This window comes from Talpa europaea, assembly GCF_964194135.1.
Source record: "Talpa europaea genome assembly, chromosome: 7".
In the NCBI taxonomy this organism is placed as follows: Eukaryota; Metazoa; Chordata; class Mammalia; order Eulipotyphla; family Talpidae; genus Talpa; species Talpa europaea.
In genome coordinates, this window is record NC_140074.1 from 32059824 (window position 1) to 32073973 (window position 14150).

Below are 14150 nucleotides of genomic sequence, written 5' to 3' on the forward strand. Positions count from 1 at the left end.
AAAAAGGCATTTGGTAAATATCTCAGGGTAGCAGTTTCAAAATGTTATTTGGGCACGATTCTAGATTCCTTCAAAGGACATCAAAACTGTTTTCATAATTATACCAAGATATTACTTGCTTTTTCCACTCTTATTCTCATATGAATGTAAGGTGATATTTTGTAGAGGCTACATGATAACACAACAGATTAAATGAAGAAAAAGACTAAGAATCCAGATTTCTTCTATTTAAGTAGACACTGGATATTTAAAAATATATGATATTGCACTCTTCTCCCTACAATTTTTGTTTGGGAAAATATAGGCATTTTTAATAAAAATATTTACATTATTATGCAATGGACTGTTTTTAATGAACTAAATACCTTTAAACTTTGCAATTTTAATATCAGAAAATATAAAGCCTACCTAAACAAAAATGTTTTGAAGTCTATAATAAATTATTTGAAGTGGAAAGGGCATCCTGAAACCAAAAAACTTAAGAACTACTGTCTCAGGATACATGTTCAGAAAAAAAGGTACCAGGAAGATCCCTATAAGAGCCCTCCTTCCTCATTCAAAGCACTTTCTAAGCCTCTTGCTATATAACCAGTCTATCTGGTAAATCATTATCTGTATCACGAGCATGATTGTGAGCCTATCACTTCCCAAATAAAACAATTCTTCATGAAGTACAATCTTCATGCATTGTTATTTTTCAGGTTTATTTCAAAAGAAAGAAGTACCTGAACATAAAGCATCCAAAGCAGGCTAAATTACACTTAAGTGGGAACTGCTATAATGAGGATAAGCTAAACTTCTTGCTGATGCATTACCTTGAAACATGGGTTCAAATGGGTCATTGCAGACTGCACTGCTTGTTATAATACGAAAGCATTCAAACTGGGAAGCCTAGGCAATGGAGGAGGTAGTGAGGTTTAGGGGAAGAGCTCTGTTACCACTAACAAAGCAAAAATCTTGCAAATACATTTGAGAGCAGGTAACACTCTTAGAAATCCTTTTAGAAAGTAGCCATAACTAGATAACAGCCAATTTAAGCAAAGTATATGGAGCTTCATTTTAAACCTCACTTTAACAAACAATTATCACCATTATACTTTATGACAGGTATTGCCAGAAATGCAGCCTGTAGTGGCATAGAATGCAAACCTGAATGACTCACTTTCCCTGCACTAGTGAACATAAGTTATCTTGACGCCTATTCATGACTCATAACACACAAAGAGATGCACTGTCTTCCAAGGTCTGTGGAAGTACACATGGCTAATGGCTATGTTTACAAAAAAATTTCTGTTGAGTTTCACATCCCTTAGCCAGGTCAAAACATGCCAGTTATTCTATTCTCCCTTTTTCTCTTTTTTGTCTTCATTTTAGTATGTTTATTCCCTGAAGAAACTCCTATGCTTCTTTTAACAGTTGATTTTAGAATGTACAGTTAGTAAAGGCTAATTAAAATACTAGTTCTTGGGGCCTCCCCGGTGGCGCAGCGGTTGAGCGTTGGGTTGCGAAGCTGCCGGCGACCTCTGCGGCGCCGGTTCGATCCCCGGCTGCTCCCCTACCACCGGAGGAGGGTCCCACATGGCGTGCAGACCTCTCCTGCCGCCTGCTGCTCCCCTCAGCAGTGTACTTCGGTCCTTCTGCCTGCTCTGCTCCCCGCTCTGGCTCTGGTGAGTTCTCTCACCCTCCTGCGCTTCTGACTGTACCCAGTGCATGTATAAACAAAACAAACAAATAAATAAATAAAAATAAAAAACATGCCTCTATTAAAAAATAATAATAATAAAATAAAATAAAATACTAGTTCTTTATTAGTGGATTAATCTTTAGTGAAATATAAAAATTTTAAAAAATTCATATCTTAGGACTCTTGTACTTATGAACAAGGGACCATCTAGGGCCACCCAAGACCACAGAAGATGGCTGGCTGTATTTCTAAGTTTAGGACCTTTCTTTAAATACAGAAGTTTCCTGACATCACCAAGCACTTCAATTTCACTATCTCATGCATCCATGTAGTCAATTACATTACTCTAATTCTCCTGAGAAATTTAGAATTTCATTTATATCCCATCCACCTCAAAAAGGTTTTAAGTATCCTTCCCCAATAACAAATAACGATGCCTCTACTGTAGTGGTTGGCAAACTCTTTCTGCAAAGGACCAGAGAGAAAATATTTTAACCTCCACGGACCATAGAATCTCTGTCACAACTACTCAACTCTATTATAAAACTCCATATATTCAGCTAATCCTTTGCCCTCAGCTCCCACAGACACTATTCCAGGTCTGCCTCACACTCCTCAAGCTCTTGCTCAGCAAAAAGCCTCCAAATTCAGTAAATATACACAGACTTGTAAATGCAGTCTTACCTCAAATCTACCTACTTACTGCCCCATCTTCCCTTCTCCATCCTTTACCTGACTTGAATTACCTAGGCCAAGTGAAGATGTCCTCTCTCCTCCAGAAAGTCTTCCATCAATCCATGCCTGTTCTAAGTGCTTCTCCTCCAGGTCCCATGAAACCCCTCACTTGCCTTTATGGCCAAATTCATTGTACTTTTTTGACTCATTGCCCTTCTAAGTCTATCAACTACTTGAGAAAAAGGATCCTTTACATATCTTTGTGCCTTACTCAAACTACTACTCTTACCTCCCCATATCCTCTGCAAGAACTCCCACTGGGGGAGGGTGTGGGGAGGCTATGATTTCTCATTATAAGAAAGTAGCCATAACTAGAAATTAGACAGGAAAGTGAACTACAGCTGACAACAATATTCCTTTCAAAATAATGTTATGAACCTTAACCAACCCATTCCAAATACAATTTAAATATTGAGCTGAATACTTAAACAATGCAATGATAAAATAGCAAAGAGCAAAACAATCGTAAGTTTTTTCAGTGCACATTCATTGAGATGATTTCAAATGCTCCTGACAGTTAGAGGTTATTATTACACTCACTATTCATCACTCTCTTTAATTCACTTTCTCTTGTTACTCCCCATCGAACTCCAGGGGGTAAATACAAGTTATTTTTCATTTGTTGAATTTAACTGTCTTGAGTGTGATTGGTTTTATTTACCAGTAGCAGTTTACAACATCTCTCTGAGGCCTTTCTTTATGCTATAAAAGCACTGAAAATGTCAGCTTAGCTCTGTAGCTACTAAATGCTCCCGCAGAGCCTACAGAAATTCCATAGAACGCTGTGCCTTTTAGGACCTACCAAAATGACAGATTCCTGGCTCCAAAACCTGTAAATAATGAGGATGTTTTAAAACTTTATGTTTACAAACTAGCAGATTTTTTTCATGGGATTTTAATAACTAAAGTTACTCAAATCTGAAGTCTAAAGTCAATGTTCCCTTGAAGCAATGCCAATGTGTAACTGCTTTTCAAACACAAGCAGTAAACTGATAAGCACAGCAAATCAAAGTTCACCAGCCTCATCTATAGAGTTAACAATTATGTTACTTCACTATTAAATATGGAAAGTTAATGTGCAGGGCATTTTTATGTCAATTGTTCTGAAAAATCATCCCAAATATGCTGCTTCTAACTCTTCATTATTTTTTTTAGAGATTTATTTATTTATGCATACAAGAGCTGGGATATAGGCCAGAGGTGTCGGGGCAGGTGGCAGGGGTGAAAGGATTCGCCAGACAGAATGGGGAGCAGAACAGGAAGACTGACTGAATTACACTGCTGAAGGGACCAGCAAGCGAGACAAGAGAAGTCTGTTGAGCCATGTGAGTTAGCTCCCTGGCAGGGGATAGAACTCATGCCGCAGTGGCTGCAGATTGCTTCATAGTGCTGATACTTAACCCCCTGCATCACCAGGGAGGCCCCCTGACTCTTAAATATATATGCAAAAAGAAACAAAGAGATGGTTACATAAAAGTAACCCAGACTGAGTTTTATCTTCTTTTAGAGTATTCAGACATACTCTTCTCAGTCCAGGATCCAGATGATTCCTGAACTCAGACTTCTCTGAAAAGCCTGAAAGCTAGTCAGGATACCATAAGGAAGAAATCATAGAGAAGGCACAAAATAAACCACTGATCCAGGGTAATTATGTACCTGACCTCAATTTAGTTTTATACATTTCTACTATGAAACTGACAATATACAACTGCTTCCTTAAAACCTGTAGTCCCAGAACTGGCCTGGGAACTTTGCAAAAACCTTTCTGGGGCCCAAGTGTAAAATATCAGCAACCATTCCTCTGGTTCACCCATCCCAATAGAATTCCCACAGGCACTGGTTTATTAAGACAAGGTACCATGTTCTTTAAGAAGTCTTACTGTTAATGACACTCATTTGTCCAAATAGAAATAACCATATATATTCAACATAAAAAGAGATTTGTTATTACTAAAGAATAAATCACTATGAATGTACTTGGAATTGAAATATTAAAAAACTGGAGAAAGAAAACCCACTGAGCTTGGGCCTCTCCTGGTGGTGCAGTGGTTGAGCGCTGGGCTGCGAGGCTGCCCGCAGCCTCTGCGGCGCTGGTTCGTTTCCCTGCAGCCGGTGAGGGTCCCACAAAAAAAAAAAAAAAGAAAAAGAAAAAGAAAAAGAAAAACCACTGAGCTTGATTCTAGTCTAGCACTCTGAATAGACATGAGAGCTGTAGAATAAGTAGGAGGCCCCAACCCATCCCCGGAAGCTACCGGTGAAATACCACTACTCTGAAATACAAAAAAAATACACAGCAGTGATTTAACACAATGAAACTAGCAATGTAGCAATGCTTGGATGGAATATACACTGAAATGATCCTGTAGCAAGCAATACTGAAAATAACTCCAAAGCAAAAAAAAAACTTAAAACCTCCTATTTGTATGTGGAGAAACATATACACGGGTAAACACGTATGTGTATGTGTATACACACAAAAAATAAGCCAGTGGCTCCCTGGTGTTGCAAGGGTTAAGGTCTCAGTGCTATCAAGCTATCACCAGCCATCGCAGCATGAGTTCAATCCCTGGTGAGGGAAGCAATCCGCACATGGGGCAGCAGACCTCTCCTGTCTGGCCCGCTGTTCCCCTCAGCAGTGTATCTCAGTAGATCCGCCTGTTCTCTTCCCCACTGTCTCCGGTGAATCCTCTCGCCCCCAACTCCCCTGCACCTCTGGCCTACACCCCCATCTTGCATGCATAAAATAAAAATTAAAAAAATAAATCTAAAAAAGTAAAATGAAAGTCCAAAAGGAAATCACAGAAAGATCATTTGTTTGCTAGGCTTATAAGTCATTTTCCACTTCATATTTTTCTATCTTTTAATTTTCTTCATGAGTATATACTACCTTGATAAAGTGAAGTCTCAACACAGAATTTACTTATACTAGTGAAAATCAAAAACCAGAATAGAGGAAAGATGTTTTTGCTTTTTTAACTTTTACATTTAATACCTAACATAAATATATTCAAAATATTTTTATCCATAGTTTAGATTCAACTGCCAATATTTTGCTTATCTTCAATTATATCCATTTTACTATACTGTATGAAGTATTTTTAAAATAAATCACGGACCCCATATTATTTTACTATATATTTTTAAATGTACATCTTTAAATTGGTAAGAAAAAATACAAATAAACAGATAGAGTCACCATGCCATCACTGCATATAACAACAGTAATTTCAATTCTACAATATTTCCTATTATCCAATATATTTTCAAATAAGAAAGGTCCTTTCAAAAAGAGTGTTCAACAATTGGAAAGCCATATAGGAAATGTGAAATTGTGCTACTAGCACATGTCCAAAAGTGTAAATAAGTCAAGAAAAGCATGACACAAAAGAAAAATATGCAAAGTCTTGAACAGGCATTTCAATAATGGAAACGAAAAATCCAATAAGCCAATGAACAAACATAAGGGGGAAAAAGTCATACTGCAATTCAAAACCATAAGATACTACTACACACACCCAACAGCCCAACAATACAAAGTGTCAGGGAGGAAGTGGAGCAATGGGAACCCATAAACATTGCTACTCGAAGTTATGAACAGGAAAAGAATTAACCAAGTGTGTATATATATATATATATATATATATATATATATATACCCTATAAACATTCCTGGTATAAACCCAATAGACGCGTATACTTCTCTGCTCTGGAAATTGTGCAGAACAGATACAGAAATTTTGCTAATAAAAGTCAACATTAAAGGCAACGAAAAAATGATCACTAGAAACAAATATAAATAGGCTATGGTACAGTACATCCATGTAATAATATATAGGAATGAAAATGAGTGAACCATAGCTAACTACATACAGTACAGAGAAAGTTTAGAAATGTAGTAAAGTGTGACAGATTTAGACATGAATGATTCTTCCAGTTACATGAAATTCAGAAACAAGATAAAATGAACTGCATTTTTAGGTCTCCCTGGTGGTGCAAGGGGTTAGGACTGAGCCTGTGTGGCTGCCTGCAACCACTGCAGCACGAATTCGATACCCGGTCAGGGAGCTGCCCACACAGCGCAGCAGACCTCTCCTGACTCGCCTGCTGCTCCCCTCTCAGCGTATTTCAGTCAATCTGCCAGTTCTGTTCCCCACTCTATCTCTGGTGAATCCTCTCATGGCCCCCACCCCACACCTCTGGCCAGTGCTCCAGTTCTTGTATGCATAAATAAATAAATCTTTCAAAAAAAAAAAAAAATGAATGAACTGCATTTTTAAAGAAGTGACTACTACCATTAAGTTTAAATAGTGGGCCTCCCAGGTGGCGCAGGGGTTGAGCGCTGGGTTGCGAAGCTACCCGCGGCCTCTGCGGCGCCGGTTCGATCCCCGGCTGCTCCCCGGCCACTGGAGGAGGGTCCCACATGGCGCGCAGACCTCTCCTGCCGCCCGCTGCTCCCCTCAGCAGTGTGCTTCAGTCCTTCTGCCTGCTCTGCTCCCCGCTCTGGCTCTGGTGAATTCTCTCACCCTCCCGGCTTCTGACTGTACCCAGTGCATGTATAAACCAAACAAACAAACAAACAAATAGATAAATAAATAAGACGTGCCTCTAGAAAATTAAAAAAAAAAAAAGTTTAAATAGTAATAACTACCTTTGGAGGAAAGAGGGAGACCATGACAGGTAAAGGGGACATGCAGGCAAACTCTAGGGTGTTGGTAATGTTTTTCCTGATACCAGTGATGGTATTTAAGTACCTTGTAATAATTTGTGAAATTCTAAGTTTATATTTTATGCACTTTACAGCTTGTTTTACATTTCAATATATGAAAGGTTTAATTAAAAATATTGTAATAATTGTCAAGCAAAAATTATCAATATATGGCAAATTCACTGAATGAAAGGCCAATGGAAAAGAGGATGTTCATCTAATCTCTCTCACCTTATGTAAGACTGCTTATCACTTATAAAGGGAAATCCTGGAGTGGATCCTTCATATAGGGAAGGAAAGTTTGTAAAGATATTGGGAAAAGTAAGGATCGATGGAAATGGTCAATATATTAGATGATAATATGTAAATAGTAAATTGCTTTGTAATTAAAAGATACATGCTGAAATTATTAAGGGTGAGTTGTCATGTCTGCAACTTAATTTCAAACATAGTAGCAGAGAGACAGAGACACAGCAAGGCAGGAATCACAACCAATAGAGAAACAAAACACAAACGTGACAAAATATTAACCACTGGTGAATGTGCATGAAGTGTCTAGGTGTTCACTGCACTACATTTCAACCTCTTGGTAAGTAAGAAATTTTTCAAACTAAAACAGTGGGAGGGGGATAAAAGTTTTGAAAAAATAAAGAATTTTTAAGAATTGGGTTTACAGTTAGAAGAGGCAAAAAGGACTCCATTATATGCTCTCATGAAAAATAACTGGAAAGACTATAATAGTATGTACTTCATTATTAAAAGAAGAGAAATCTCAACATTATCTGTGGTAAAAAGGGATATTATAAGCCAGTTCAAGTATAGCTTTTATAAATGATCAAAGAAAACTGCCAGAAACAAATGAAAATACTTCTTTTGCCTTAATCATGAAAAATAATTTCAGTTTTCCAAATATTTTTACAAGTGATTGTGTTAAAAATTTTTAATGGAATCTAAATATTAGTCAGATAACTACACACTATATTACCATTCAATAATATCAGGTTATTTGTATAATTAGCTAGCTTCAATTTGTAAAATGCCAGTAGCAAAAGGCCTATCAATGTGTTTTTACTTCCTCTTGTCCTGTGAGGAATTGTAGATCATTCAAAGAACAACAATGACCACTTCTCAACTACCTAAAATGGTATATAAAGCAATAACATGAAATCATCCTTTATAAAACCCAATATATTATAAACATACCTCATCATATATGCTCCCATTAATGTCTGCTCCATAGATAGGGGCCACAAAGGTTAAGTTCTTCCAGTACTTGCGTTCTAAATCTTCATAATCCAAGTACCTTGGAGTACAGTATCTGGAAAAGGCGGATGAATAAAGAACACAAACCAGTAAGACAATATTAAGATTTTCCCAATCATTTGACTTAAATCACTTTCTAAACAAAATCCTATCAAAATGAAAATGCTGCAGGAACTCACACTGGCAAAACTAGCAAGTAAACATAAAAATGCATTTATTATAGATTATCTGGATATACTTAAGATTACAAAGTATCTGTACAGGTAACTTCAGATTTTTGACTAGTAAAGAAAATACTTTCGTGAAAGTATTAGTAGTAAGAAGCATAAATCAGTTAAAAATTCATTACTTCAAATATTTTCTAGTCTTTAAATAAACAACTCTAATATACTAGGAAATTTTACAAATTTACATGTACAAGACAAAACATAAAGCAAAACTGACAAAGGACAATCTTGCTAAACATCCAAGAAAGTAAAACAAAAATAAAATAATTAGTTATTAGATTGGCAAATGCTTAATATATTAATGGTAGAAAAAAGTGAGACCTCTCTTAACATAGCTGGAGTTGGAACATAAACTGGTAAACAAAAAAAAATTCTAGAATAATTTTTAAGACATCAAAAGACTTAACAAATGTACTTTTGACCCTAAAATCCAATGCTAGAAAATCACCCAAAAAACAAAGACATATGTACAATAACAGATAACCCACGGGGTTTGCTGCAGCATTTTGAAAATTCTGGGCTAATGTCAGCAATTAAGCGTGGGACACAAAATAAAGTAAATGTTTCCACAGTGAATAAAGCAGGTTACAGAACAGTAAATATACTAAGGTACTATTTATGAAAAAAATCTATAATTACATATTAAATGGACAGAAACATCAAATTAATAATATCAATAGCTACCTCACATAGGAATTACAAAAAGGCACTTACTTCTCTGGTTATTTGAATTTTAAACAATAATCATTATTATTACAAAGCAAGAATACCAATGTTAATCATGAAAAAAAGCAATCAACAAACAGGCATATACATAGTAAAACAAACACAGTAAAAATAGTGGTTAGCAGGAATAGCAAACTACTGAATATTTTAGATTTAATAAATATGAAGCAATAAACTTCTGTTGTACTGAGGACCCCAAACTAATCATCTAAGCAATAAGAATACCAAACTACTTAATTTGACAACTGTATTTTAGTTAGATACATTATAATTTGTTGACTTACTGAGATTAATCTCAGAGGACAGCCTAAACTAAAAAGAATGGACATAAAAGCCTCACTATTAATTCTACTTCCACCAGTTTGATTAGCCAGTACTAACAGAATTTCCAAGTACAGGCTAGCTAAACAAGTTAACCAGGGGTCAGAGTAAGATGATTATTAAAAAAGTTAGCAGAAACTTTTCATTAAGACTAGAAAAACCCCGGGGCTCCCTGGTGGCACACGTATTACAGTTTCAGGGTTATCAAGCTATCGCCAGCCACTGCAGCATGAGATTGATACCTGAACAGGGAGCTAACCCACATAGTGCAGCAGACCTCTCTTGTCTTGCCCACTATCCCCTCAGCAGTGTATTTCAGTAGATCCACCTGTTCTGCTCCCCATTTCAGTCTCTGGTGAATCCTCTCACTCTCCACACCTCTGGCCTACACCCCAGTTCTTACATGCATAAATAAAAATAAATAATTTTTTAAAAAGACTAGCAAAACTTCTAGGACTTTAGAAACTGAAGCCTAAATTGCCTTTCAAGATAGAAAACCTAAAGAGGCATTCAGGATGGGGTACATGCTGTGGATGAAGGGGGGCTAGTGGGATAGAGACATCCTGGAGAGGGATAAGGCAGAGCTGTAGAACATCCACCAGCTCAGTTCTTGGTCCACATGGCCAGTTCACTGCCTGCACCTACTTCGTTCCCGCAGAAATGAGAGAGGGCAATTGGTGGCCAGACCTGAGTTGTACACTACACTGGGATGCTTGAAGATGGAAAGAAATTTGATTTCTCCCCAGACAGAAACAAACCCTTTAAGTTTATGCTAAGCAAGCAGGAGGTGACCAAAGTTGCCCAGATGAGTCTAACTGAGTACCTCCTAAGACTATACCACTATACTTATGGTGCCATTTAGCATGTAGTTATCATCCCACCAAATGCCACTTTGTCTTTGATGTGGAACTTTTAAAACTGGAATGGCAGGAAAGGCCTCCATAGCTCCCCATTTTCAGATATGCTCTGATAGGATCTGGCACCCCCAGATACATGCACGTGAACCCACACATAGCTCTTCTTTATGTTCCACTGCAATCTTTGTATAAACATCTACCTGACTGAACGTGTTCTATCACCCAGCTTTGCTCTTTCACGTTCTCATTGTATTGTAATGACCTAAACTATACACCAAAAACTGCAATTACTTTATTTCTTTGATTTTCAATGTGGAGTGAAAATTCCGTTTCAGTCTTCTGGATTAGATTTCCAATTAAATACTGGTCAAGCATGTAATAGGTTAACTTAGAGTAGGAATTGATGTGAGAAGTGCAAGACTCTTTAATAGTTTTGGGGCCTCCCTGGTGGCACAAGGGGTTAAGACGAAGCACTTAAGAACTATCCGTAGCCACTGCAGCACGAGTTCAATCCGGGCCAGGTAGGTGACCTACATGGCACAGCAGACCTTTCCTATCTCCCCCACTGCTCTCCTCAGCAGGGTATTTCAGTATATATCTGCCTGTTCTGCTCCCCACTCCGTCTCTGGTGAAAGAATCCTCTCACCTATTGCATCTCTGGTCTGTACCCCAGCTCTTGTATGCATAAATAAATAAATCTTCAAAAAAAGGGGAATCTTTAATAGTTTTTTTTGATAAAAATTTTATCTATTATATATTACACATTCTTACAGATTTGAGGTTCTATTGATGGTCAAATTATTCTTCAAGTTGAGAGCTGTCATTGGGTTGAAAAAAAGCCCTACCAAAATTTAAGAGTGGGCTGGGGCAGTTAAGTCTGACTCCACTGCCCAGCCCACCAACCCTTAAACTCTCAGCCTTTTGAAACCAGAATGTTCTCACTGTGCTCTTGGACAATACAGATATCTGTCTCCAGAACAGCAGAGACTAAGGAAGCCTTTGTAGCCTGGCCTTTTTTTTAACCCCTCTCCTGTGGTTTTTCTAACAGAAAATGTTTTCTAACATTCAAGGCTTTTTCAATCTCATAGCTATACAAACTTTGTTCTAAAATCTAAGAACTTTACTGGAAAATTTAAATTGAAGAAACTCTTTGTAGATACTTAATACCCAATGAAAGTCCAGTCACCATGACAAAGCCTTCAGTGTTCTCATAAGAAAATGCTGCTGGTCACCAAAGCTTCAGCTCCTCCTACTGATCTGAAAGTTTCACTGCTTTTCCTATCTTTCTCTCACCCTTTTGCTTTCCCCTGTGTAATGATTTGGTGAGAGAAGTTATTTCTACCTATCCCTAACCCTCCTCCCCACCCCAGTACTACATGAGTTTCAAGTTTTATTATTGCAATACATGTACTTTATGTCAGCTTATCTCAAATAAAGTAAAAACCTAAAAAACTATCACTACACAATCACGATCATTTTTTAACAACTCGAAACTCTAAAGGAGAAAAGTTATACTTTGGTGTTGGGAAGTGAGGTTAAGTTCTAAAACTTTTGGCTATTTGAAATGAGAGCTGATTCTAAACTTGAGAAAAAGTAACCAGTTCCTTGGTTGGTACCTGATTGTAATGAAACCTAGCTACAGATTCCATCCCTAATATTAAATAATCACAGCTATTTCACAAATCCAGTGTCAATTTGCTCAAAACTAATTCAACCAGACCTCCTTACCCAGAACCTTTAGTTAACAATAGCATAATAGTTAAGACGTGTGACTTCAGCCACATTCAAAGCCTCCAGACAGTTTAGGTTTGAACTCAGGCTTTGCCACTTAAAGGCAACATAACCCTGGGCAAGAGACTGAATCTCTCTAGACCTCTCTCATTTCTCCATAAAACAAGGATAATAACAGTTGAGCTCTTGCAAGGACTTCATCTAATAATTAAAAAGCACTTAAACCATGCCTAGAAGAAATCACATATCAGTTATATAAGTTCTACAAGAGCACCTAACACTCACCTCCAAAAGTTTTATAGTAGAGCTACAGTACAGGTCTCTACATTTGCTTTGGACTATGTTATTAATCAAGTGAGCATGCTCTTCTCTCTACTGTTTACACCAAGCCCATCATGTACTGTGTGGTCATCCAAGGGCATGTACTGAAGGAAAACATGAAGAGAGATGCCAAAGAGGGTAACTTCTGCCTCCTAGGGCATTTAGCCTCTTCTAAAAACAATTCCATAATAATATAAAGACCAAGTGATTCCAGTGTAGCTATGAGGAAACAAGCAAGAGCCTTGGTTTGAGGCTTAAAAACCCATTTCACTGGCATTTGAAATATATTTCCCTCATGAAACTAAAGGAAATATAGAGAGAATTTTCAAATGTATTTTAACATTGTAACAAATAGTTACTTATTTTTTTGTAATAGTTATTTAAACTCAAACGATAAATTAACTGGGCCTCCCTGGTGGCGCAGCACAGCTTAGCACAGCACTGTGAAGCTGTTCGTAGCCTTTACAGCACAGGTTCAATTCCTGGCAGGCCAGGGAGATTCCCACATGGAGGAACAGACCTCTCCTGTCTCGCCTGATGCTCCCCTCAGCAGTGTTTTCAGTTCATCTGCCTGTTCTGCTCCCTGCTCTGTCTCCGGTGAATTCTCTCACCCTCCCGCACCTCTGGCCTGTACCCCAGTTCTTGTATAAATAAAATAAATCTTAATTTAAAAAAACGATAAATTAACTTCAAAAGAAAATTTAACACTGAAGCAATATTTCAGAAATTTCTCATAGTAGTCATATTTCACAACTAAAAAAAGAGCCAACTATTTTTTTCAAATAATTTTTAAGCTTGTTTCATGGGAAAACTATTTTAACTATATTCTTTCTCTTCTCTCTATTGCACATCAATTGGATTAAAGTTCTTTTTTATTAAAAAATAATTTTTAGGGGCCTCCCTGGTGGCATAAGGGTTAAGCACGGCACTGTGAAGCTATCCACAGCCTCTGAAGTTCACAAGTTCGATCCCCAGCCGGCCAGGGAGCTACCCACATGGCGCAGCAGACCACTCCTGTTTCACCTGCTGCTCCCCTCATCAGTATATTTCAGTCAGTCTTCCTGTTCTGTTCCGCAGTCTGTCTCTGGTGAAACCTCTCACCCCCACACTTCTGGCCTGTACCCCAATTCTGGTATGCATAAATACAATAAATCTTAAAATAATTTTAAACTTCAGCATATCAAGAAATATATATTCTATTAATAAGTAATCTTTACAATGTCTAATAATTTACACCACTTCAACTATATTTTTAGCTCCCATGACACTATTTATCATTCAATCAACACACATATAAATAGCACCTACTTCCAGATACCATACCAGACACTGAGTCTTACAGAGAGTGGTACACAAAATAGACAATGTCATCTGAATGGCTATTTCAGAGACAGTCAATCTATAACTAAGCCACCACAGTAAAAAAATTCACCAGAGATATGCATAAAATCAGTACCTACTTAAATAAATCCCCTCTAAACAGAAATCTGATACCATTCGAGGATTACCTAGTAGACTAGAAATGGTAATAAAAGTTTCTCTATAATAAGTAAATAAAGGACATCAAAGCTCTGTTCTTG

General features: G+C 37.4%; 1 protein-coding gene across 1 annotated transcript in view; it reads right to left on the minus strand.

Annotated features, from left to right (window-relative positions):
- The window catches only part of KDM4C (lysine demethylase 4C), a gene marked incomplete at its 5' end in the record, with an annotated part of 315802 nt that overhangs the window by 294392 nt on the left and 7260 nt on the right, over positions 1 to 14150 (minus strand). The window contains one exon of the mRNA XM_084237773.1: positions 8328 to 8442. Coding sequence (XP_084093899.1) covers positions 8328 to 8442 — 115 coding nt within the window. The remainder of the gene's footprint in view (positions 1 to 8327; positions 8443 to 14150) is intronic.